Genomic DNA, 27018 nt, shown 5'->3' with positions numbered 1-27018 from the left:
AGTGGTGTGATTTTTATTTGATTGGTGGCCAGTCACATCTGCAACAATCATTCACAGCCTTACTGAACATGTTCGGCATGCAAATGCATATGCAACGAATCCGTCAATGTTAACATTCGACAGTCCTGCACATTTTACAAAGTGTGGTGTTGTGTAATGTGGCAACACATGTCCGTAAAAAATGTACGCATTTGTAAATTACCAGAGCCGACGGCATTGCGGTACTCGGGGCAGCAATCTAAAACTCAACATAAGCATTTAAAAAAATAATAATTCTGTCAGTTAATATGCCAAAAAACTCGAATTGCTCATCCTCAAAAGGTATGCGGATAGCTGTACTTATGCCCACATCAACCTCTAAAATATTGACCCAATATTTTGTATTTTATGGTCAACATGTTTCTCTTATTGAGTGATATATAAGCTTACAATAGAAGGCAAGGTGTTACTGTAGGTATTGATGAGGTCCCAAATGTAAGTACGTAAACTCAAAAATAAATTGGATTTTAATTTAACAAAAAGAGGGAAAAAATACTTAAAGTAATTGAAAACACTAAATCAACAGACCTCTAAAACTACAAGGTTCAAAGTAATCAAAAACTAGGAAAAACCCTTGACAAGGTAACACCAACATGCCGGAAACACGACATGACAACGCACCGGCAAGGACTGAAAGAAACCAGGATAGTTAAATACAAGCTACTGAAGAGACAATAAGAAGCACCTGGACAAGACACAAGTGGCTGAGGGAACTGATTGGATGATCCAAGTGAGGACAAGCATGGCCAGACAGACATAGATATAATGGGATGCAAGGAAAACATGACAAAACTAAAATCGAATCAAAACCAAATCACCAAAAAATGACACAAGCTGGCTGTGTTCAATCCCGTAATGGTGCAAACTCCTATTGCTCCCTGCTTACATTGATAAAAATACCAAAAGAAAGAAAACTCCACCCAAGATAACGGTTAGACCGCATTATGCACCAGACTTATGCTTGGCACGAAAATAGGGCAAACGATGTTTGGTGCAGTGAAAAACATACCCAGCTATTTCAACAGTATGTCAACATTTCATCGAAGTAAATGCGTGAATTCCATTTCCTATATCTGTTGTGCGCAGGGCAGTGGTCCATATTCAGGTCAACGATGTCAATGAATTTGCGCCAGTGTTCCGGGAGCCCGAGTACCAGGCTGCAGTGACAGAGGGCAAGATTTATGACAGCATCCTACAAGTGGAAGCCATGGATCAGGACTGTTCACCTCAATACAGCCAGATCTGTAACTACCAGATTACCACAACTAACACACCCTTTGCTATTGACCGCAATGGTAAGTAGTTGACAGAAACTCTGTTGTATTATCACTTTAATATTCACTTGACAATGCAAAGTTGATGGTGTGTGTGTGTTTGTGTGCATTTGTAAGAAAATATTTTACATGCACCTGATAATTTGCACATCCAAGTCAAAGGGAAACACACTTGCACCATCTCATACAAACAGTGGTTTTGTGTCACACTGCAGTGGGAACTTTCATAAAGCACACTCCATAAAAGTTTAGAGTAAAAGAATTAGTATTTATTGCATGTCATCTTTAAAACTCGTCTCAAAACTCCTTTGTAGTCTTTGGCATTTGACCCGGCATGACTCAGACTTAATTTTACTGTTTTTGTACTGTCTTTGTTAATTTTTGTTTTTTTAATTGTTGTATCAATGATATTTGTTCCATGTACAGCACTTTATATACAGCGATGGTTGTTTTAAAGGGCTTTAAAAATACAGTTGAGTTGAGTTGAGTTGAGAATTTGCCGTCTTTGCTGTTGTAGCGCAATAAAATGTCTGAAACTCAAACTGAGTTGTGAAAGATGCAGGAGGAGGCTCTTTTCTCTTGTCTTGTTCCGCCACTGGCTGCTGGAAAAAGACGAAAAGCTCTTGGAACTCAAAAGCACTTCAGTGAAAGAGAAAGAGGACGGAGGCAGGGTGATGGCAGTGAGTGCCAAAGAAATCTGGATTGACCTTTAGCAGAGGATGAATATGAATAGGTCTGAAAAATACCCTGTAGTTCTTGTTTTTTCTCTCTATAGGTCTCAAAACAAACCAAATAACTGATCTTTACTGGTGCATGATGTGACACGCCTGATTATTTGTTTCACAAATCCATGAGGAAAATAGTGGATAGGAACAATTTGCAAAAACACCAGGGGCTGAAAATGTAGAAGGTGATTGTTGGCCCCATTCCTGAATGGATAATCAAATCATCAAGTAAAGGAGTTGAACACTTTGCACTTCAGAATACCGCACTCACTCCTGGTACTTATCGTCTGGCTGTTACTCTTCAAAGTATACAAATTGAGCTATTGCTCACATAACTTCTTTGTGATATCTCACCTTATCGTGGTGAAGTGGTATTTTTTTTTCTGTCCCAATGGTAGTATTATGTTTTGGACTTCAGATTTTCCTTAACCAATACCATGTTCACATTGACCAGGATATCTAGACGGTGTTTCGATGAGCAACTTTGTGGATGTGTAATCGGCTTGCGGACGCATGTCTTGGACACTCAGGTGAAAAGAGGGCCGGAGCTGTCAAGTGATCAGCACCTGGTGTTGGTGAGCCACAGCGCGAGCCATAAAGTAGTCGGTTCCTGTCATCGTGCTGAAGGATGCTGTCAAGTTCAAGACGGACTGCTATTGTGTCTTTTTGGCCTGTGGGAATCCGGAGTCAGCTGATGGGTACTGACTGCCCAAGCAGAATATAACTTGGGCGGTCGCTCAGGCCAAAACTCCGGTGTAGCAGGAGTTTAGTGAGGCCATGCAGAATGACTTCTTGAGAGCTTCAAAGAATTTCTGGTCCACCATTTGGCATCTCAGGAGGGCAGACGTAGTAACCATGAAAATTGTGTGAAATGAAGATGGGGTGCCGCTCACCTCGACTGGACACATGAGTCCATCCGGAGAATACTTCATACAATTGAAAATACTTCATACAACAGGCAATAATACAATTCCAATGACACACCTTCCTTTGAGGATACAGAGCCCTGAGACTCCGAAATGGGCTCTGCCATATCTGGGTTGAGGTGACATATGCCTTTAAAAAGCTCCTTGGTGGGCCCTGGGGGAAGAAGAGAGAGATCTGCACTGAGTGCCGAAAAGCTGTGGATGTTTCCGGGCTTTCTTGGTTGACGCTCCTCTGCAACATAGCATGGACATCAGGGACAGTGGCTCTGTGTTGGAAAACCGGGGGGACCTGAAGTTGTTTTGCAACTACAGCGGATGTGCTCTACACCCTCACATGATCATCAACGGTGTATAGGAGTTTGCCCAGCATATGCTTTCTTGATTTGGAGAAGGTCATCAATCAACCAGCCGGCATTAAGTCGGATTCAACTTGGACAGAATTTCTAGGTGTGGTCAAGGCCCCTATCGGGTCCGGTTTGGTTGCCCAAGTATTGCATTTTTGCTTTTTGCACATAATGTGGTTCTGTTTGTCTCGTCCAGCCACAATCTCCAACCCTCATTGGAACGGTTCACGTCTGAGTAGAAGGCGGTTGAGATGAGAGTCCATGCCTCCAAGTCTGAGACGAGGATACTCAGTCTGAAAACGGTAGAGTGCCCTCTTCAGGTCAAGGATGAGATCCTGTCCCATTTGGAGAAGTTCTAGTATCTAAGGGTCTTGTTCACAAGTGAGGGGAGAAATGAGCAGGGCATCAACAGGGGGATCGGTGCAGCATCTGCATGTGATGCAGACTCTGTATCAGTCTGTCGCAGTGAATATTTATCACTCGATTGATGCTCCAACCCTTTGGTTGTGACCAAAAAAAAAAAAAAAGGTTTCAGACACAAGCAATCGCGAGTTCCCTCCACAGGGTATCTGCGCTCTCCTTTGGAGACAGGGTATGAAGCTCAGTCATCAGGGAGGGGCTCAGAGTAGAGCTGCTGCTCCTCTGCACCGAGGAGAACTAGACGAGGTGGTCTGTGGATCAGGTTAGGATGCCTCCTGATCCCGGTGTGCTTGTGTGCGTGAATGCGTGTGTGTGAAGTCTTAATTTAATGGATGGCCACCCTCGCTTGTTCTCACAACAAGCACAGCCTATTGACATTGATTAGTTGCTGCTGTAATTGAAAGAGGTAGGTTGAAATTGTCGGACTTGCTGACTATATACTGTTTGTAATGTTTTCCACATATGGGAGTGTGTTTGTTTGTATAATTCTATTTTTAAAGATCTCCAGCAATATATACAGTATATATATATATACATTTATGTATTTGGTTATTTATTTATGTATTTTGGGGTCAACTGAAAAGAATTGGATTTGGAAATACAAATTTTTTAAAATATAATAGAATCAATAATCTTTTTTTTCTAGCGCTGACCTGTGTTTTATAGTAGAAGTTTCTCTGATTAGTTATTCTTTTTGTATTTTTAAGTTTAATAAACCTTTCAAGATTATGTCTGCAAATATTTTTAAATTTGCGTTCTTCAAAGTTGTAAAAGTTAAAGTAAGTGAAGCACCGTACTGTAAATGGAATTTGAATGGTTATTGTCAGAAACCAAAGCAGCCGTGCCATCCTTATGTCCTGCTGTCTAATGTTAATTTAAAAAATATATAAAAAACATTGTCTGATCATTCAGTTAACAAGAAAAATGATACAGTACTTGGACTTCAAGCACCAAAACTCGAATCCTCAAATTAAAATAACGGAGTATTGGAGAGTCAACTGGTCCATTGGCCAATGTACTGATGCTATAGACAAGAAATCCTCATCTACTTTTTACAATGTGCTCGACTTGGAGACAAAATAAATGCCATGATTTACAATATGAATTATATTTCATAGGGAAATGTGAGGCAGCTTTATTTATCCAACACATTTCATACACGGCAACCCAATGTGCTTCACAAAAGCCAAGACGACATTCAGAAGCGAAGAAGACAGAGAAAAAGACAGCAAACAAAAGTAGCGTACACAAAGTACTGGAAGGACATCATTTAAACACGTTAACTGAACAGTTTTAAAACATTTAAAAGTAAAGTCGAGAAATAAGAGTAGGTTTCCGAAATAAAATAAAAAAATAAATCAAAGAAGATCAACAGTAAAACAAAGATTTCACAGGTTAGATGGCATAGAATTACACAAACTGTTCAGGGATGCACTCTCAAAAGACATAATGAAAAATTCTGAGTCATATTTAAGATATTTTTGGATCCATCAATGTTTTACTGTTCCATGCGCCAATTATTACTTTCTCCTTAATTATTGCTGAGCTACCCAGCCATCATCCGTAGCTGTGCTAATACATTTTCAGTACATTTTTATAAAGTACACGCATCTGGTGCATCTACAAAATGATGTCATTCATGCTTCATGCAAATTGGAAAGAAAAAATAATGGTCACTATATTTGCATACCTATGGTTATGCATGCATGACACCGTTTTCTTCGCCCTGACAAACTTTTAAGGGGTGATCACATATATTTGAACTTTTATATACTTAATAACGTCAAACGTCAAATAACGTCGACATTTGACGTGCAATGGGTCTTAGGACCGCAAAAAGTAACCATGCCCTCATCACCTGATATTTTTCCTCTCCGATTAACAAAATGCCCGTCAATCAAGGTCGCATATTCACTTTTCCATCCTTTACTCATCTGCTGTCTCCAAACCATCCCTATATGTTCGCAGTCAAATGCTGGGTCTATATAGCTTGCTATAAACCCTAAATCTGTAACCTACTCTCGTGTATTTCGGAATGAACTTGTCCGTAACCATCCCGTGTCCAGGTAACATCCGAAACACAGAGAAGCTGAGCTATGACCGAGAGCAGCAATATGAAATCCAGGTGACGGCCTGGGACTGTGGCCAGAAGAGAGCATTGCACGTCGTCCCTGTCCGAATCGACGTCAAACCTGTCTGCAAACCCGGTTGGCAGGGTAAGATGTCTTTTTTTGCCTCTTGTTTGCGCGCAACAAATGTGGGTGTTTGTTTGCTCCGAATCGCAAATGCCTTTGTTTGTTGCCTTTGGGTGCAAGACTGTCAGATTTAGAAGTGAGAAGAAGTGTTGCACAAACAGGAAGAGCTGTTTGTGCTCTTATTTTTTTTTTTATCCTTGCAGCAACGCAGATGTGATTATTTACATGATTATATGTGTTTCTCTGAATGCGCTTGCTGAAGTCAGCATGATTCCTTTTTCGCAAAATCTAATCCCTTTGCTGTCGTCCATCATCCTGTTTTTCCTCTGCCAGGCCCATAAAGCTTTGCTCTCCATTTCTCTCCCTTCTTCCCTAAAGAATTGTCCTGTCAAATTTCTTTTCTGTGATCAACAGCACTTCAGAAAGAGCACTCTGACACAGTCAAGATGGCTCTTGGCACATCAAAAAGCTGTCAGGACAACTCTAACAAGAGTAATGCAAAATGTCTGTTTTGAGCGCCACAATACTCAAAAGTACACACGCACAATAACTATCGAAGCAAAAGAACGGCAGGACGAGCAATGGAAGAGATATGAATTTGCAACCACGTGCAATCCTCGCTCCTCTGTCACCGAGTGACTGATTGATTGGATTTCTTGGTGTTACAGCATCCATGGTCACACTGGATCTGACGTTTAACACTGGAAAGCGAGGTCTGCGATACACACCGGGTGGCTCTGTATTTCAGTTCTGCAATCCAAGACATTTGGTGTCTTGAACGATTCAATAAAAAAAGACAAATGACTCCTTTTTCATTCATCTTCCGAACCGCTTGATCCTCACTAGGGTCGTGGGGGGTGCTGGAGCCTATCCCAGCTGTCTCCGGACAGTAGGCGGGGGACACCCTGAATCTGTTTCCAGCCAATTGCAGGTCACACAGAGACAAACAACCATCCACGCTCACACTCACACCTTGGGACAATTTAGAGCGTTCAATCAGCCTGCCACGCATGTCTTTGGAATGTGGGAGGAAACCGGAGCACCCGGGGAAAACCCACGCAGGCCCGGGGAGAACATGCAAACTCCACACAGGGAGGACGGAGCCGGAATCGAACCCGGTACCTCTACACTGTGAAGCCGACGGGCTAACCACTGGCCCCAAAGGACTCCTAACATGATGAATAACGATTCATGTATTTCGCGAGAACATCTTTATGGCGCAATCTGGTTCTTAATGGTTTGTTCTCTTCAGTATGTTTTGTCACGCTCAACACGCTGCAGAAGGCTTGGTCCTGCTTTAAAAATTAAGAGAAATCAGGTCACAGAGTCAAACAGTGAGTTGCAACAAGACTTTAGATTTTCAGTCTCACTTTGAACATGTAATTGGTCCTCACATTCGAGTGACAGCACGAGGTACCATGCTGTGTCGTGCATCTATTTCTGTTCTTAACGCCGTAGGGGTAAAGGAAGTGCGAACAAGGATCATAGTACAAATTGTAAATGCAGACTTCAAATACAAAAGAATGCAATAATGCAGACACTAAGGAGAATCAAGCAAAAACTTATGAAATAAAGATAAATAATCACAATACACAGCAAACTTCTTGTCACGTAGCAAGGTGGTGGTGGACCCCAAAAAGCAGGCAGGAGGGAGGAGTGGAGTGTATTTGAAGAATTGAATTTAAAACAAAAAACTAAATCCAAAACACTTGTGATGGGTCCAGCGACACCGATGCGTTGATGCATGCGCCAGGCTCACAGAACAAACCACGTGTCGGTGCATGTGCCGCTTCATTACGTCACGTGATTGACACATGAACTGCACCGGTGCAGTTTAGACTGCATCGGCTGCGTTGACACAGTCCAGGCTGCTAATTGACACATCGGCTGCGTTAACACAGTCCAGGCTGCTAATTGACACATCGGCTGCGTTGACACAGTCCAGGCTGCTAATTGACACGTGAACTGCACCGGTGCAGTTTAGACTGTCCAAGCTGCAGCACTTAGTCAAGGGGGCATCGACTCAGTGCAGGGGGCATTGACGCAGCAAAAGCCCGCACAGTGTATCCTAAGGAAGTGCGTCTGGCGACACGATGCCGATTGCCGAAACAAGCTAGACCCCACCCTCGCTCGAATAAAAATATATGTTTGGGCAATACGGAAAACACACTGATTATCAGAAAAAATGTGTCCGTCTGACTTCTTGCGTCATGCCGGCTGTCATATAATAGGCTATTATTATATGAGAAGTGTTTTATGAACGTTTGTACTGTACGTCATACTCCAGTTGATTGAGAGGTCCCGCCTCTAAAGGGGAGTTCCAGAAAGTGACTGCGAGTGAGCACACCGCATGTTTGATGACTCTGCCACGTTGCTATTAAAAGTCACATAAAACGTAAACCTTGTCTGCTGACCATCATTACATCGGCTAGGCTAGCTTAGCTGTTGTCGTAGTTCAAAGCTTAATATGCGGCGTGGGTTGGGTCGGCGCCGCAAGTACGTGCTCACGCGCACAGCTGAGAGCAGCAGACTATCGACTGCTGATGTCACGATTCGGTTTAGGGACCAACAGTTGGCACTGTAGAGCTCCCCTGGCAGCTGCACACCTGTTGGTCATAGGTAATCAGGCCTATAAAAGGACTCCTGCCCGCACACTCAGTGTCAGGTCATTGTTGCTTTTGCTACTGTCATGTCTGTTTGAGTCATGTTTTGGTTGTTATGTTTTATCTTCAGTCATGATTTTTGTTTGCTACTTTGGACTTTGTTTGCTTAGGATTTAGTTTTCTGTGTTTTATCAATACACATCTTCAAATACACCCTGCTCTTCTCTCCTTCCTGCTTTTTGGGGTCCACCACCGCCATGCAACGTGACAGCTGAGTGCTGAGACGCGCTTCACTCAAGTGACGTTGCTACAGTACGTGCATATTATGGAGCAGCTTCCGGACAAATACAAATTGTCCGCCGCGTAGAGCCATTTTGATCTCCTTTTGGAGAATAAGGTATTCATTAAAATCTCCTTGTCTCACCAAGTGCCTCTTGGATTTTTGACATGTCTTATTCCATTGTGTGTGTGTGTCTTCTCCACAACAGAGGAAATAGCATGCATTAAATGCAACAGACTGAAATTTAAAACACTGGAGCATCTTATTTTTCATTCATTCATCTTCCGAGCCGCTTGATCCTCACTCGGGTCGCGGGGGGTGCTGGAGCCTATCCCAGCTGTCTTCGGGCAGTAGGCGGGGGACACCCTGAATCGGTTGCCAGCCAATCGCAGGGCACACAGAAACGAACAACCATTCACACTCACACTCACACCTAGGGACAATTTAGAGTGTTCAATCAGCCTGCCACGCATGTTTTTGGAATGTTGGAGGAAACCGGAGCACCCGGAGAAAACCCACGCAGGCCCGGGGAGAACATGCAAACTCCACACAGGGAGGTTTTCTAAATCAAAAATTGTGAAGACAAAGCCCACAAGCATCCTCATTCACATGAATTTCACATTATTGAAACACGTTGAATGCATGAATGTGAATGATATTGTCAAGGGTCAATGTCATCTTTATTGTCAAATATGCTTTATGTATGACATGCAGCATAGATGAAATTTCTTCCTCTCAATCCTCAACACACGCAGCTAAGAAAGGATAGCAGCTACACTATATAAAAAAGACATGTAATCTGAACAGTATAGACAATATAAACAGCATAAACAACATAAACAATGGCACTTGTGGCTACACTGAGCTTTTAACTCATTCAGTACCAGTAATTGGGTTGAGTGAGGTAGTGCATTGTATACACGTCATCATCAAATCAGTTTGTTCAGTCTGTCAAGTGGGTTGGCTGCAGGGATTTTGAAGGTCCAGTATCAACACAGTGTGTCATTGTGTCGACACGCCTCATGAGGCCTCATGGACCCATCACTACAAAACAAAGTCCAAATATCAAACAAAAACCATGACTAAATCTAAAACATAACAATGAACTAAACATGACAGAAAACAAGAGCAAACAGCAACACACATGACAGTAGCAAAAGCAACAATGACCCGAGACCGAGTGTTCGGGCAGGAGTCCTTTTATACTACTAATTACCAAATGACCAACAGGTGTGCAGCTGTCGGGGGGGGGGGGGGGGGGAAGCCCTACAGGGCCACCTGTTGGCCCCTAAACCGAATCGTGACACTTCTCTTGGCATCAAAACAATCAAACTTTTTTTTTTTAATTCAGATGAGAATGTGAGGGAGCTGGGTGTGAAGGTATACACTCAATGTCAATTATTTTCAGACAAATAGTTATTTTTTTTTTCCTGGTAAAGACAAAAAAAAAACATGGTCGTGCTTTTTTTCATTTTGGGACTTTCAGATAGATACAAACATAGATAACACTGATAAAAGGGCATTTGTCCCTTTGAGCCATGGTTGGCAGGAGAGATAAATGGAGAGGGAGAAGTAAATGTCACCGCCACAGATCAGGGGATTTTTAATAGGCCTTGGGGCTGTTGCATTAGAGGAGAAGAACCTCTTGCAGTATTCTGTCACAATGTCGGAGAGTCCCTTTTTCATTTAATAACATGGCTGGCCCACCAAGCACTCGGCATCAAGCCTCATCTCAAGGCCTGGTTCGGGCTGTCGGGCGTCCAAATCGGACCCTACAAACGTAGACTCAGGAAAGGAGAGCCAACAAAAATATTTCTTTACAAAAAAAAAAAGGGATCAAAGCAGAGTAAGTACAAAGAATGACATTGGACAGAGCAAGCAAGCAATAATGCGAAGTAAACAAAAAACGCTTGCACAAGGCAAAGAAAAAAATCCGATTGAAAATCGCCTGTCACAAAAGTACAAGAAAGACCAAATAGCGTAAAGAACAAACCGTGGAGAACACCAATAATTACTTACTTGAATAATGAAGAACATAAGCAAAGGCAAGAGCCAAAAAAAACGGAGAAGACACAAAGCCAAAAATTGAACGAGAGTAAAAAGAGAGTGTTACTCTCGAGACGAAATGCACATGACCGACTTGAGCAGCTTAACATGGGTCCATCAGGCCCTGAAATAGTCCCAACAAATGTGATGGCCAACAGGTGCGCAGCAGGAAAAACGGGAGCACCTGCTGGACACTAACATAACTAACATTGACCAACGTTTTTTTGCATCTTTAGGGGTTTTTGAGCCGTGACGCAATTGAAAAAAAAATACAATAAAAACCATACTTGTAAACGATTGCTAACACATGTTCACTCCACATTTACTACCATAAACAGTCAATTTTAATCATCCATCCATTTTCCGATCCGTTCTATCCTCACAAGGGCCGCAGGCCGTGCTGGAGCCTTGTGCAGCCGTCTTCGGGCAGTAGGCTGGGGACACCCTGAACCGGTTGGCAGCCAATCGCAGGGCACACACAGACGAACAACCATCCACGCTCACACTCACACCTAGGGACAATTGAAAGTGTTCAATCAGCCTGCCATGCATGATTTGAATTGTGGGAGGAAACCGGAGTACCCGGAGAAAATCCACGCAGGCCCGGAGAGAACATGCAAACTCCACACAGGAAGGCCGGAGCCGGGATTGAAGCCACGACCTCTGCACTGTGAGGTCGATGCGCTAACCACTAGACCACTGGGCCACCCCCAATGTAATCAATTATTGCAAAAAGTGCAATGTTAATTTAGAACGTAAGCAGGCTAAAAGTTAGCTGCCGCTCAGTAAATAAGATTAATGAAAGCAGTGCCACTAAACTGAGAGCGTAGGGTCAGGCGCGACAAACTCAAAGGATATCAGCGAATTTAACATCATAATAGAGGACCCATACGCGAGTTTGTCAAACCAACTGTAATGTTCTCAGCACATTGTTATGTCAACATCTGCCACGGTGGCTGTGTCTGTCACAGATGGAGTTAGATTCAGACCCTCACGAATGTCTTTGAGCTTTGAGGTAAACGGTGCATGAGGATCCCCCGATAGAGAGCAAAGAACCTGCGTCAGACCTTCTGGGGAGGGATTACAGAGTATATCCCAACTAGCCGTACATTCCCCCTGGATATACCCTGAGGAGATAGAAAACGTGGCAAGCGGCCCACTTAGTCTTTTGTCATCTCGAGCAGAATGTGATGAAAAATACAGAATTCCCAGTATGAAATTCCTCCAGTCGCAGCAAGTCATGTGGCTCGTATATTTGACACGGCAAGAATTAAATGCACACGTTTGTTTCTCCTGAAAGGGAACTGCTTCATTTCACTGCTTTCTCTACGCAAGTGAGAACGTGCATTTCATGGGGAAGAAGTCAGTTACATGCTTTTGTAATTGTTTTTGACTTATTGGTTAAAGAGTTAATTCCCTGGTGTCAGACAGATAATGGTTCCGAGCTTGTATAAATTAGGCACTGGCTACACGGACACCTCTTGAACTAATCAGTTGGCGCTACTTCTTGGCATCTCCCAAAGACATTTTGGACAATGTTAAGGTCCATAAAGGCATCTTAGCAATGTTTTTTTTATTTGTTTGTTTGCTTTTCGGTCTGTATGATATTAAATGATTGTATTTGTTGAAAGGAATACTTTGGAGGATCATGGAGAACATTCAGGAAGGATGAGGAGACATTGTATTCAGAGAGGTGAAAAGAGCCAGTGTGCTCTTTTAAATGGAAATTGTGAGGCCAACTGGATCGGAAATGAGAACCTTTCAGCACACAGGCAGCATGAACAAGGTGTCTTCATCGAACATGCATACAGTGGAAAATGAGGCAATTCATACATTGCACTTTCATGTCCAGAGACAACATCAAGCGTGAGGAACCAACATGAAAATGGAATGACATTTATTATTTTTTTCATAACGCACGTTACTTTTCTCAATCTCACTCTCAATCAAACTCGTTCTACCAGTGCACCACGTCACATTTCATTCTGAACGATACCATACTCTGTTGAAATCGTCTTGACCACTGTTGTGGAGCTGAATGTCTATGATGTGTCTATACATTTATGTCGATTGTTGAAATATAATTCTGATCGGTAGTATTAATCTAGTCGTGTTAATTTAGAAGAAAATATGCCATGCTGTGTGCTTCAATAACAACATTAAAACACAACATAGTCAAACCTTCGCCCTCTACATTTTTAAAACCTGCTTTATACAAGAAAGTTTCTTCAAAGCTTTTAGTATTTACTTAGAATGTTTTACTTTTCATCTCTTTGCATTCCAAACTTTTGATATCATCCTTCCGTCCAGTATCTGACCTGCTTCTCCCCACAAGCGTGTGCTGGAGCTTATCCGTCTTCGAGCAGTAGGCGGGATACACCCTGAACTAGTTTCCGTCATTCACGCTCACAATCACACCTAAGGACAATCTAGAGTGTCCAATCTACCAACCTGCATCTTTTTGAAATGTGAGCGGAAACTGCAGTACCCGGAGAAAACCCAGAGGCATGGAGATTACTCATGACCATTGTGAGGCGGACGTGCAAACCAGTCGATCACTGTGCTGCCACAAACGTAAATATAAACTGATGACGGTACAAAAGTGTTTGAATTTAGACTTGCTTTTTGCATGTTAGAATACATTATCCCCACTGCCCCTCTAAAAAAAAAAAAACCAAACAAACACACACAACAACAACAACAACTTCAAACAGCAGTAAAAGATTCCCTGACTAAAAGGTAAGATCAAGCACATAACAACGAGCACACAGTCAAGCTTTAATGATCGCCTCCACCGTGAAAAGTAGTACATCTGCACTCAGCGCCACAGGACTGTTTTCATGTCTGCCTTGCTTCCTTATTCTCTCGTCTTTCTTTCATATTCACAAAGAGAAGAATTTTAGGGCCTACTTTGCCAATTTGATGATGTCTACTGCAGGCAGCCAGCCAACTCAGGAGAAAGCAAAACCCATCCCATTAAACCCAGATCCAGGTTCAATGCACATCAAGAATGTCATTGTATGACAGCATGTAGTGTAATTCTGAGAACAGTTTAGTACTCGTTTTCACTCAGACATAATAAAAGCCTCAGATCAATCTAAGCATTTTAGTTTAAGATTGAAAAAGTAACATTTCCTCTTTTAAAAATCCATATCCGTTTCATGACTGTCTTTTGCCTTGCCCACGATCTCTTTACTCAGTGCTGACGTGTTCTGTGACAGTTGCCCTCCTGGAAAGTCAAACGACGCCGATATGCTATTGATCAAAGAAGTCAATTGTGACCACACACCTGAATTGAGCCCCCTTGCTGACCTATCGGCCACTCCAATATCATAACGGCTCTGAACCATTGGTGAATGAGTTTTATCAAAAAAAATAAGGAAGATGTGATGGGTTGGTAATAGTTGGATTGACAAACAGTTGAATGCTCGCAAACAATTTTTTTCTTGTTGAGATCAAATTTTGAACAGGTTCAAAATGTCTTTGTGACAAGAACAACTGTTTGCAACCGTTAAACTATTTGCAAATGTCAAGTGAATGTCTTTGCAGACAGGAGCCCGACGAAAACCCAACATTCGGGCCACGTGCAAACACTTGCAAACCTGTAGCGCACAGTGAGATACGGCGGTTTCTTAGTAAAGACAAATCTCCTCAACTTTATGCCACCTGTCCTTAACCTTTTTTTAATTATGTCATCGGGTCAAAAAGAGATGAAAAGGTGCTTCCTCTCAAACCCAGGAGAGGACAGCACTGATTCAAATTAATTCTCAACTTTTCCTAATGAGTATTGCTGATGCAAGTTTCTAGCAGCTTAAGGACTGCAAAATGTTAGCTGAATAATTAAACAAAAATTACACAGATTGTAAATGTTGTTCTTGTGAAGGGTCACTGGTGATGATTTTCATCCATCCATCCATTTTCCGATTCACTTTATCCTCACGGGGGGAGCTGGACCTTATCCCAGCCGTCTTCGGGCAGTAGGCGGGGGACACCCTGAACCGGTTGACAGCCCATTGCATGGCACACAGAGACCAACAACCATCCGCGCTCACACTCACACCTAGGAACAATTTGAGTGTTCAATCAGCCCGCCCTGCCTGTATTTGTGTGAGGATACCGGAGTACCCGGAGAAAACCCACGCAGGCCTGGGGAGAACATGTAAACGACAGGGAGGCCGGATTGGGGTTTGAACCCGGTACCTCTGCACTGTGAGGTTGACACGCAAACCACTGGAACACCAGGCCACCCATGATGATTTTCATTGATTTTGTAATTGCACATTCCCTAATAAATAACAGAAAGGTGTTTATAATTTTATTTTGTTTGTGTGGAACCACACCTTTTCTTTGGCTTTTGAATGTAGTTCTTTGCTTCATATAACAAAAAAAGTTTTCTTTTTTTTTTTAAATTGGTTTGTGTGCGTACAAACACACACATCACCCCCCCCCCCCCAAAAAATATATATATATATATATACCCCGGTATGTATATAAAATGTATGTTAATACGCAAAAAAAATATTTGCCCTCTTCCAGATGATATATTTTTAGGTGTGAAAGTCGAATGTCTTCATATAGTGACTATATGGGGTCGGGAACTCCGGTTCCTCAAGAGCCATATCCTGCCTCTTTTAAATTCCTACTTACTCCAACGGACCTGATTTAAACAGCAAGCCCTGTCAAAGCCTGAAACGATCATGATCAATTGAATCAGCCAGGTGTGTTGGAGTAGGGAGAACTCTAAAACAGGCAGGATATGGCTCTCGAGGAACCGGAGTTCCCTACCCCTGATATAGTCTGTTAACTCTGTCGATATTCTGTTGCTTTTAAATAGTGCTGCCGTAAAGAATTGTAGGGACTAGCTTTTCATTAACCTTGGCCTGGAGTAACCTATGATAAATGTTGCTGAGCCCAAGTTCACACACAGACAATCAATCAATCTGTTTTGGTGCCAAATTTGCCCCTTCCAGACATAAGGATGCTAAACGCCTGACAATCACTTATAAGGTTGTCTTATAAATTCATCCTAATGTGGGAGTTGTGTTAAGAGTGGATTTGTCCCGATATGGTGTCGAAAACCACTTTGGGACGACATTCTTACGTAATGAATGTGTTCAATATTTACACACAGAAATCTTTGTGACAGTACCCCACACACAATATGACCAAAACTGTTAAATGTCCGATTTTAAAAATACATTTTTTTATGTGATGTCTGCCAGAGATACGTCTTTTAAGATTCAAAAAATTCTATCTAGAATTTAAACGATCCTATCTTCAGAGTACTTTTGTGTTATCTCACTTCGATAGGGTAGGAAAGGAAACTTCCGAGGCAGGAATGAGAATCCAAAAAAGCCCACGGGCAGAACGCCTGAATGATGCTTTTCCGATTTACCCTTTTGTTGTCTCCCGGAGTGGCTGAGCAGAGAAACAAAAATGATGGAATTTAAAAAAAATAATAATAATAATTATACTGATATAATCAAAACATATCTTGACAGCACAGGATAAAAGCATGACGTGAGAAAACCTAATTGAATAGAATCCACTTCACCCACGAGCCTAATGAGGATTAAGTGTTACAGTAAAGGAATGATGCAAGGACAAAGTATTTCAAAGAGCATATAACAGAAGGATTAGGAACAAAAAGCCACGTGTTTTTGCCATGGTTAACAGAAAAAAAGCGGCAACAAAAGCAATGAATAACAAATAGATTTACTTTCCACCTAGGGCACGAAATTCAATACTTAGCATCATATTTTTACACTGTGTTGTTCTATTTCCATCCCTCTAGGGTGGAATAAACGAGTCGACTATGAGCCAGGAACAGGAAGCAAACAGTTGTTTCCCAAAATGCATCTGGAGACCTGTGGTGGGCCGCTGTCTTCAGTGAGAACTACAGTGGAGCTGCTGACCAGCCACATTGGGAAGGGATGTGACCGAGAGACCTACTCTGAGAAATCCCTACAGAAATTATGTGGTTGGTTCTCGTGTGTCATTCTGTGAATTGGATCGAGACTCAGATACTTGCGCAAGACAGATTGAAACCTATGTCACCAACGTAAATAGCTAAGTGTAAGGCAGAAGGTTATATTTTGGTTTGCATCTTGGCAATAGATCATTGTTAGAGGGCCAGGATTGCACAAAAGCAACTCAAGTATTTTGAATGAAATTTTGTAACGGTAAATTCCAAGGAAGTATTATGAAAAAAAATCTTGTTTATGGTAAATGCCACCCACTTGACAATGCACCCACACACTTAGCTTAGTCAATCATGACTTTTTCATGAGCCTATGGTTATAGTTTGATAGAAAAACTGTCACTGAGACCGTGGTACCTTTCAAATGTTGCCAATCTTTCTGCCAGCAACATTGGGTGCTGTTATTATATTTGACAACCATGTTTAAAAAAAAGGCAATTTTCTGTGAATACCGAACTACCTCTGCAGTCCTTTCAACCGCATGGACGGTCCTGGAGTCCTTTGCAGATATCTCATAATAATTACATGATAGCAAGAAAAACACATTTTAATTGCCTTTTTAAAGCCTCATCAATTTGGGATTATGTCCAACAACATCGGGGAAAAGTCTGCAGCAGCATGCTGGGAAAGTCAATGCCTATTTATTTATTGAAGGAATCTGATTAACAGAGCGAGAATGTCGAGGCTGCCTCGTGTATAGCATGAAGAGACGTGTTTCAGGCGAGAGCAAACATTAAATATGGTGCACTGGAAATGTTTTGTTGGACAGTGTTGTGAAAAAGTATTTGCCCCCTTCCTAATTTCTGTGTTCTTTGAATATGTATCACATACAAAGGGTTCAGTTCATCAAATCGAATGTAATATCACACAGAGACTAACCAAGGAAATACAAAATGCAGTTTCTATATGACAATTTAAGTTATTAAGGCACAAAAAAAACCATCCAAAACTACCTGTCCTGTATAAAAAAGTAATTGACCCCCCCAGCTCATTTTAATTAACACAACAACCGTGATGACAACAGTTTTGGGAAAGCGGAGTTCGATTTCACAGGCAACACCGTAGCACTACATTTGTTGGATCAACAAATCACATAAATAGAATCTGTCGGACAACGTGAAGTAGGCTACAAGATCTCAAGGCATCATGCCACGATACAAAGAAATTCAAAAATAAATTAGAAAAAATTATTGAAATCTATCAGTCTGGAAAATGTTTAGGTCATTTCCAAGAGCCTGGGGCTTCAGCAAACCACCGTCAGAGCCATTATCAACAAAGGGATGAAACTGGGAACCGTGGCAGACATTCCCAGGATCAGCTAAAATTACTTCAAGAGTCTGACGACGACGACTCATCCAAAAGGTTGCAAAAAAACCTAGAGGAGCATCCAAAGAAATCCAGAAATCGCTGGCCTCAGTTCAGGTCAGTGTTCACGACGCTGCCTTAAGAAAGACACGGTAGTTCCCAGGCGAAATCCCCTGCTGCCAGCAAAGAATACAAAGGCTCGTCTCACATTTGCCAAAAGACAGTTTGATGATCCTCAAGACCTTTGGAAAAACATTCTGTGGACTGATGAGTCAAAAATGTAACTTTAAGGCAGATCCAGGACCCGTTACGTCTGGGGTAAATATGGCACAGAATTTGATAAAAAGGCCTTTGTGCCAATAGTGAAGCATGTTGGTGGCAGTGTGATGGTCTGGTGCTCTGCTTCCTCAGGACCAAGACAACTTGCCGTGATTGATGGGACAATGAATTCTGCTGTCCACCAGAAAATCCTGAAGGAGCATCAGCATTCTTGGATCATGTGATCCAAAACATACCAGCAAGTCTACCTCTGAATTGGTAATAAATAAACAAATAAATAAAATAAAACTAAATTAAGGTTTTGGAGTGGCCAAGTCAAAGTCCGGATTTCACTCCAATTGTGACGCTGTGGTGTGACCTTAAACAGGGAGTTCATGCTGGAACACCTTCTAATATAGCATTGAAGCAATTCTGCGAAGAAGAGTGGGCCAAAATTCCGACACCGCGATGCTAAAGACTCATCATCAATTACAACCAACACTTGATTGCAGTTATTGCTGCCAAGGGTGGCACAGCCCATTAGGGACAGGTAGGTTTGGATTTTTGTGTGTGTGTGTGTCTAAATAAGTTACATTGGCATTTAGAAACTGCATTTTGTATTTCCTCGGGTTGCCTCTGTGTGATATTGAACTGAAATCTTTGTGTGTGTAAATATGTGTAAATATGCAAAAAACACAAATAAAAATGTGGGCAAATACTTTTTCACCGCACTGTAAGTAGGAATGACTTGATCTGCAGTGTAATAGTTTTGTCTGTATTTGGCAGACATAGTTTTATCGTGCGCTTTCATATCTGGACGGAAGTTGTGATTTAAATACACAGAGAATATGGCACTAAATGTTTGTCAAGGTAACATAGAACAAAGTCTTCAGGACTCAACATATTAAAGTTATTGTGTCATGACTGTAAGTGATGACAGAGTTGAATATAACTACAATGGAGTGATGATGAGTAATTATTAGGATATATAAAGTTCGGCTAACAAAAGAAGACAATTTATGCGATTGGGCGCTTAGCATGTCCTCGCCTCATTTCTTTTGTGCACCTTTACAACTCATCAACAGACTGCAGCCGCCGGTTTACAGTGTTCGACTCACATCTCTCTCCTTTAGAAAATCAGTTTCATTTGCCGTGAATCAATAGTCACATAGTCTATCAAGCCTGGATCATTGATTATGTATTAAGCCGTGCCATCTGCTATTCTCAGTAATCATAGCCAAGGTTGGACCAATAAACGGCACATCCACTGTAATTGTTGATGACACTTCTCTTCCATTCTTCTGTGAAATCTCTCTGTTCCAATGTCAATGACTCCAGGGGCCTCATCAGGCAGCACTGATCTTCTCCCCGCCCCCTCCTCTGCCACTAACTGGACAGCTTCTCTGATGACAGACAGTGGGAAAGACAGTGACTTGATCTTCAGTTTTGATGGTCACCAGTCAGCTAAAATCCCAGACTGGGTGGTGCCCCAGAACTTGACGGACCAGTTCACGATAGCGACCTGGATGAGGCATGGGCCCAGTCCGGGTATAAGAGCTGAAAAGGAGACCCTTCTTTGTAATTCTGACAAGACAGGTGAGTGTAAACGCCTCGACGCACCGTGTACAATAGAAATCCTTCCGCGCTGGCCTTTATTGGCCACGTTCAATGGAAGGCATTTGTTCACATTTGCTGTTTGTTGCATTTATCGCGATCACATTTTCAGTCTTGGGCAAAACATACACTTGCTCTTGTTTCAGTGCATTAAAAACAGACTGCAATGTTGATCATCACAGCTGTTTTTCTTTCTAACTTTACGACATCTGCCCAAGCGTAGTGTAGACTGGAAACATTTTTTACTGTAAGTAACCCAATCCTGTAATGTATCCATATCACATTTACTATACCAACACGATATGGTACTCCATGTAAACAAAAATGTAATATCTGGAACCTTTCTTGAATGATCTGCATATCTATTCATTTTCATCCCCAATAAGACATCAGTAGCAGTGACAGCCTAAGATCTGCCCTGATAGTGATGATGCAATCTGTCATCAAAAATAAATTAATTAATCCAAATAAAATACTATCAGTCTTGGGGGAAAAGTAAGGGATTAAATATCATTTTATTAATTCCAGTTTGTCTTTGCAATGGTGCTGCATGACAAATTCAGCAACCAAACCGCTAAAATTTTGTACTCAGCGAAAATGTTCTATTAACTATTCCAGCAGAGGTTTGTCGCAAACAAATGTGTTGACTTTTGTCCGATCATTCTTTTCCCACCTACAGAGATGAATCGCCATCACTACTCCCTGTATGTCCACAACTGCCGCCTCGTGTTTCTGCTCAGGAGAGACTTTACTCAGATGGACACTTTCAGACCTGCCGAGTTCCACTGGAAACTGGATCAGGTAGGGAGCATTCAGTGGACAAGATCTTTTGGGTGTCATAAATCACTCACAGACGGTAATGCTTATAGATTGTGTACATACTTTAGGAGTGTGTCACTGCAGTTTAGATTGTCACTGTAAATGTATAATTTCTTTCCGATAGGCTTAAACTTTGTTCATGCATGTTTTAATTACCGTACAGAAAATTGTTGGTTCATTTATCTAGCTTTATTCAGACTCTGCGTATGAAACACATGAATCAGAGGGGTGAGTTGTTTTTTTTGTTGTTTTTTTTTTTTTGGTGGGCAGTGAAAATGTTTTTCATTGTTTGACTCGACTGGAAATTCTCATTAAAAATGATAAACCTTTAATTATTTAAAAAACAATTATAGCCCCTGCCCCTACTAAGCAAACATTTCTAAAGTGAATTACCTCATATTCGTCATATTAGACTTTCTTGTTTCTGTATGAATTCCAGCTAAGTAGCGAACACCGGCGGAGCCTCGCCTGCTGCCCAAAAACAGCTGGAATAGTCTCTGGCATGCCCACGACCCTTGCGAGGATGGGCGGAAAATGAATGGATTGCTCCAAGACTGTGTTTGTGTGCGTTTTGAGTGGACAGCAGCTGTCTGATGATCAGAGATGCTGCCTGAAAGTCAGATAGGTCACCTCAACACACCAAACGAGGATATCTGCTTCTGGCGAGAGATGCACAGCTGAGCCTAAAAATCAGAGTGCAGCACCCAGAACTAATTTTACCAGACAGATCACCTCAAATGTCTGCCTTTTGGCTGCACACCATGTACGAGCGGTCCCATTTGAGACATCTACTCTGAATCATTCCCATAATTTCATCCAAGGTTGTATTCAAGTAGTAAATTCAATGAAAAGAAAAATATTCTGTCAAGTGTGAACAAGTGAGAACATAAAATTAATGCACCCCTGCAGCGCTTTTTGCGCTTGTAACATAGGTTAGTCAAAATGGGGAGAAGCGCCATCTGCAGTGCAAGGTTTGAATAATAATAGTAATAAATCTATGTGTGTGTGTGTGTGTGTGTATATACATATATATATAAAAAAAAAAAAAAATCCTCATCTCACCCTTCGGGTGGTGTCCGTCCCTCATTCAGCTCGGGTCCTCTACCAGAGGCCAGGAAGCTTGAGGGTTCTGCGCAGTATCCTTGCTGTTCCCAGCACTGCACATTTCTGGACTGAGATGTCCGATGTTGTTCCCGGGATCTGTTGCAACCACTCATCTAGTTTGGGGGTCACTGCCCCGAGTGCTCCGACCACCACAGGCACGACTGTCACCTTTACCTTCCAGGCTCTCTCCAGCTCCTCTCTGAGCCCTTGGGATCAGAGGGGATCGAGCCTTTTCTGTTGCTGGTCCATCTCTCTGGAATGACCTCCCACTGAACATTCGGCAAGCCTCCTCGCTGCCCATCTTTAAATCCCTCCTCAAAACTCACTTGTATTCTTTGGCGTTTGACTCAGCATGACTTAGATTGCTATTGGTTTTACTGCTTGGTGCTTTCTACCGCCTTATTACTTATTACTTATTACTTATTACTGATTCGTCTTACTGTTTATTGTATATGTTAAATCGCTCCATGTACAGCACTTTGTATGCAGTGATGGCTGTTTGAAAGTGCTCTATAAATACTGTTGACTTGACTTGACTTGACTTGGTATTTCTCGAGTTTCTCATGTTCCTTCTTCCTGATGTTTCCACTACAACGGCTTTCCTCTGCCCTTTATCTATGATCACGATATCTGGTTGGTTCGCCATTACCATCTTGTCAGTCTGGATCTGGAAGTCCCACAGGATCTTCGCTCTGTCATTCTCCACCACCTTCGGAGGTGTTTCCCATTTTGACCTTGGGGTTTCCAGTCCATACTCCGCACAGATGTTTCGGTAGACTATGCCAGCCACCTGGTTATGGCGTTCCATGTAGGCTTTCCCTGCCAGCATCTTACACCCTGCAGTTATGTGTTGGATCGTCTCAGGTGCCTCTTTGCACAACCTACACCTTGGGTCTTGTCTGGTGTGGTATATCTGGGCCTCGATGGCTCTGGTGCTCAAGGCCTGCTCCTGAGCAGCCAGGATGAGTGCCTCTGTGCTGTCCTTCAGGCCAGCCCTCTCTAGCCACTGATAGGACTTCTTGAGATCAGCCACTTCAGTTATGGTCCGGTGGTGCATCCCGTGTAGGGGCTTGTCCTCCCATGATGGTCCCTCTTCCAGCGCCTCATCTTCTGTTCCCCATTCTCTGAGTACGTCATCCGTTGGAGCCTTCTCCTTGATGTATTCATGGAGCTTGGATGTTTCATCCTGGACAGTGGCTCTCACACTCACTAGTCCCCGGCCTCCATCCTTTCGGCTTGCGTACAGTTTCAGGGTGCTGGATTTGGGATGGAACCCTCCATGCATGGTTAGGAGCTTTCGGGTCTTAACGTCCGTGGTCTGAATCTCTTCCTTTGGCCACCTTATTATTCCTGCAGGGTATCTGATCACTGGCAGGGCATAGCTGTTTATTGCCCGGGTCTTATTCTTGCCATTGAGCTGGCTTCTTAGGACTTGCCTCACTCGCTGGAGGTATTTGGCCGTAGCCGCTTTCCTTGTTGCCAGTTCGAGGTTGCCATTGGCTTGTGGTATACCAAGGTACTTGTAGCTGTCCTCAATGTCTGCTATTGTTCCTTCAGGGAGTGAGACCCCTTCAGTGCGGACTACCCTTCCTCTCTTAGTCACCATCCGACTACATTTCTCAAGCCCGAATGACATCCCGATGTCACTGCTGTAGATCCTGGTTGTGTGGATCAGGGAATCTATGTCCCTTTCGCTCTTAGCATACAGCTTTATGTCATCCATGTAGAGGAGGTGACTGATTGTAGCTCCATTTCTGAGGCGGTATCCATAGCCTGTCTTGGTGATTACTTGGCTTAGGGGGTTCAGTCCTATGCAGAACAGCAGTGGGGAGAGTGCATCGCTTTGGTATATGCCACATTTGATGGACACTTGGGTAAGTGGCTTGCCATTGGCTTCAAGTGTGGTTTTCCACATCCTCATCGAGTTGGTCCGGTCTTAGGGTCCTGTTCACCTTATACAACTCCAAGCATTCAGTGATCCATGTACTGTATGTGGCATCGAGTCATAGGCTTTCTTGTAATCAATCCAAGCTGTGCACAGGTTGGTACGTCGGGACCTGCAGTCTTGTGCGACTGTTCTGTCAACCAGGAGCTGATGTTTGGCTCCTCTGGTATCTCTACCAATGCCCTTCTGCGCTTCGTTCATGTATTGATCCATGTGTCCACTTATCTTAGCCGCAATGATGCCTGACATGAGCTTCCATGTTGTGGAGAGACAGGTTATTGGCCGATAGTTGGTTGGGGCTGCACCCTTCGAGGGATCCTTCATGATCAGGATCGTTCGCCCTTCGGTTAGCCATTCTGGGTGAGTCCCATCCCTCAGCAGCTGGTTCATTTGTACTGCTAGGCGCTCATGGAGTGCTGTGAGTCTCTTTAGCCAGTAGGTGTGGACCATGTCCGGGCCTGGTGCTGTCCAGTTCTTCATATCTGAGACTCTTTCCTGTATGTCTGCCACTGTTATGGTAACTGGGTTCTGTTCAGGGAGGTTGCTGTGCTCCTCTCTCAGGGTCACCAGCCATTGTGCACTGCTGTTATGTGCAACCTCCTTCTCCCATATGCCTTTCCAGTACCTTTCAGTTTCCAGTCTTGGTGGGTCAGCTCTGTTGTTAGGACCCTGCCACTGAGCGTACACTTTCCTAGGTTGTGTTGCGAACAGCCTGTTTATTCGTCTGGCCTCATTCTCTTTCGTGTACCGCTTTAGGCGACTGGACAAGGCTTGGAGCCTTTGTTTGGCAGTTTCGAGTGCTTCAGGTATGGTCATCTGGATGTACCTCTCGGGTATCGGCCTTTTCATCACACCTCTCTGGGCCTCCGTCAATTGACTCACATCTTTCCGGGCCGCCTTGATCTTAGCCTCCAACCGTCTTTTCCATGGTGGGTAACGTATCTCATGTCTTCCATGGTTGCTCTTATAGCCCAGAGTCTCCAGGATCACTGATGCTGAAGCGTATATCAGCTCATTGGTTTCTGTGATCGTTACGGTAGGGATCGCCCTCAGTGCTGCATTCACACTTTCTATGAGACTTTCAGATGGTACTTCACATAGCCGTTGTAGTCGGTTTCTAGGTTGCCCAGCTTTCATTCTCGCCATGATCTTAGCTTTCAGGTCAGTTGCTGCCTCGCTCAGCATTTCATTCATTGGGGCTGGCCACCCAATCTCATCATCTGCATTCATTGGGGCTTGCCTCCCAATCTCTTGTATGACCTCCTCCTCTGATCTGGCAGCCTGGGGCCCTTCACCATGGGACCTGCGTTGTACCTCATCAATCTCAAGTTGTGACAGCAGTTGTCGTTTGTGGATGTTGGAACACTGAGCTACTAGTTGTTTCGCGGTCAACCGTGACTGTGGGTTTCGAAGTAACCATTTAGCCCACATTCTCTGCATGTAACCCCTCTGACTAGGGTTGCTTGAGTAGTAGCATTCCAACAGAGCCATGTTATCGCATCTCGCCCATCTCCGCTTTGTTCCAGTAGCCCATTTTTCATCAAGGTTCCCCAGCACCTGACGCAGACCTTGTTTGGCCGGGCGACGTCTGAGCCGGCATGTCATTCGTTTTATTGTCTCTCATCATTGTATGAGGTAGGCATTAGCGTGAAGGATCTTGCCCAAGGACCCACACTGGATGGTGTTATGTGCTCATTTTTTTGCCCCAAGCGGGATTCGAACCACCGTCTCCCGTATGCCAAACCGATGCCTTACCGATGCCTTACCAACTGAGCTATCCAGCCGCATATATATATATATATATATATATATATATATATACATATACCCTATGGGAGGGGACTGTGGAGGGTGCTGCAAAACAAGTTATGCTGTTTTTTATTATCATGATACACATGCAGTGTCATGATGGTCAACTGGCTAGCACAGTTCAGAAGTGCAGGGTTCAATTCCGGCTCCAGCCTTCTACTGTGGAATTTGCATGTTCTTCTCGTGTCTGCCTGGATTTTCTCCGGTTTCTTCCCACATTTCAAAAACATCAGGTTAATATAACCCTCTAAATTATCCCGAGGTGTGAGTGTGAGCGCGGATGCTTGTTAGCCTATGTGTGCCCTGTGATTCGCTGGCAACCGGTTCAGGGTGTACCCCGCCTACCAACCGGAGATAGTTGGGATAGTCTCCAGCACGCCCGCGACCTTCGTGACAAAAAGCGGATTAGAAGAAAATAAAGAATGATACTCATGCATACGTATGCATTTTCATGAGGGAAATAAATCCCCTTCACAGCCCCGTTTTGTTCAGTGGAGATGTCAGCGCTGTTGGACAGCCTGCGTTAGTGCGGCTGGATGGATTGCTGCTGAAGTTGAGGATGAGGATGAGGAGAGAGGAGCGTCGGCGCGGGTGCAGATGCGTATTTGGAACTGAGAGTCGCCGCTTGGAATTGAAATGGATTTACATGGGACAGGAGAAGTGAACCAATCTCTTTTTTTCACAATAGATGCGACAGCTTCTTGTCGACTTTGAAACTTAGCTTGTAGTTCACGTGTGCACATATTCAGCATGATGTCTCTGGTGAAAGGACACTTTTATTATCTCCGCTTTCATCTCAAACTTCATCTAAACAACAAAGTGTATGAGGGAAAAGCTGACAAAAGCTCCCTGCGGCAGAGTGATCAGAGCGGTAAGACCAAAAGAACTGGAGACTCCAAAAACCAAAAAACATGGAATTTCAATTAAAATTACCCCCAAAACAGTAAAGAATCGAAATAATCAACATGAACATTGGTAATTATCCGCTTACATCTAACTATTATAACATCATATGACCATTAACAATTCTCTCTACCTCCCCAAAATAATTGTAAATGTTAATTATTCAACTTGTTTATGCTTTGACAATATTAAAGCGTCCACATTCTGAATCACAAAAAATATTGAAGATCCACGTCTTTTGTAAAATACCGACACAAATGAGTCCATACTCGAAAAAGTATATTCTTTTGTAGTTACACCCTTATTGTGTGAAAAAGGCAAAAGACGTTGATTTTGAAGCATTCACCATTGCCAGTTTATAATAGGTGACTTTACAGCAGCTCCTATGCTTTTTGTTCTTCTACTTTCTTCCTCTCATAACTTTGCTGC

General features: G+C 43.0%; 1 protein-coding gene across 1 annotated transcript in view; it reads left to right on the top strand.

Moving 5' to 3' along the window:
* Positions 1 to 27018, top strand: part of LOC127609129 (calsyntenin-2-like) — a 203736-nt gene that overhangs the window by 125376 nt on the left and 51342 nt on the right. The window contains exons 4-8 of the mRNA XM_052078868.1: positions 1126 to 1334; positions 5795 to 5944; positions 16647 to 16832; positions 19734 to 19991; positions 20689 to 20810. Coding sequence (XP_051934828.1) covers positions 1126 to 1334; positions 5795 to 5944; positions 16647 to 16832; positions 19734 to 19991; positions 20689 to 20810 — 925 coding nt within the window. The remainder of the gene's footprint in view (positions 1 to 1125; positions 1335 to 5794; positions 5945 to 16646; positions 16833 to 19733; positions 19992 to 20688; positions 20811 to 27018) is intronic.

The sequence above is a fragment of the Hippocampus zosterae genome, chromosome 10 (genome assembly GCF_025434085.1).
Source record: "Hippocampus zosterae strain Florida chromosome 10, ASM2543408v3, whole genome shotgun sequence".
Lineage (NCBI taxonomy): Eukaryota > Metazoa > Chordata > Actinopteri > Syngnathiformes > Syngnathidae > Hippocampus > Hippocampus zosterae.
The sequence above is the reverse complement of the archived record's forward strand: the minus strand, read 5'-3'. Positions and strand labels throughout refer to the sequence as shown.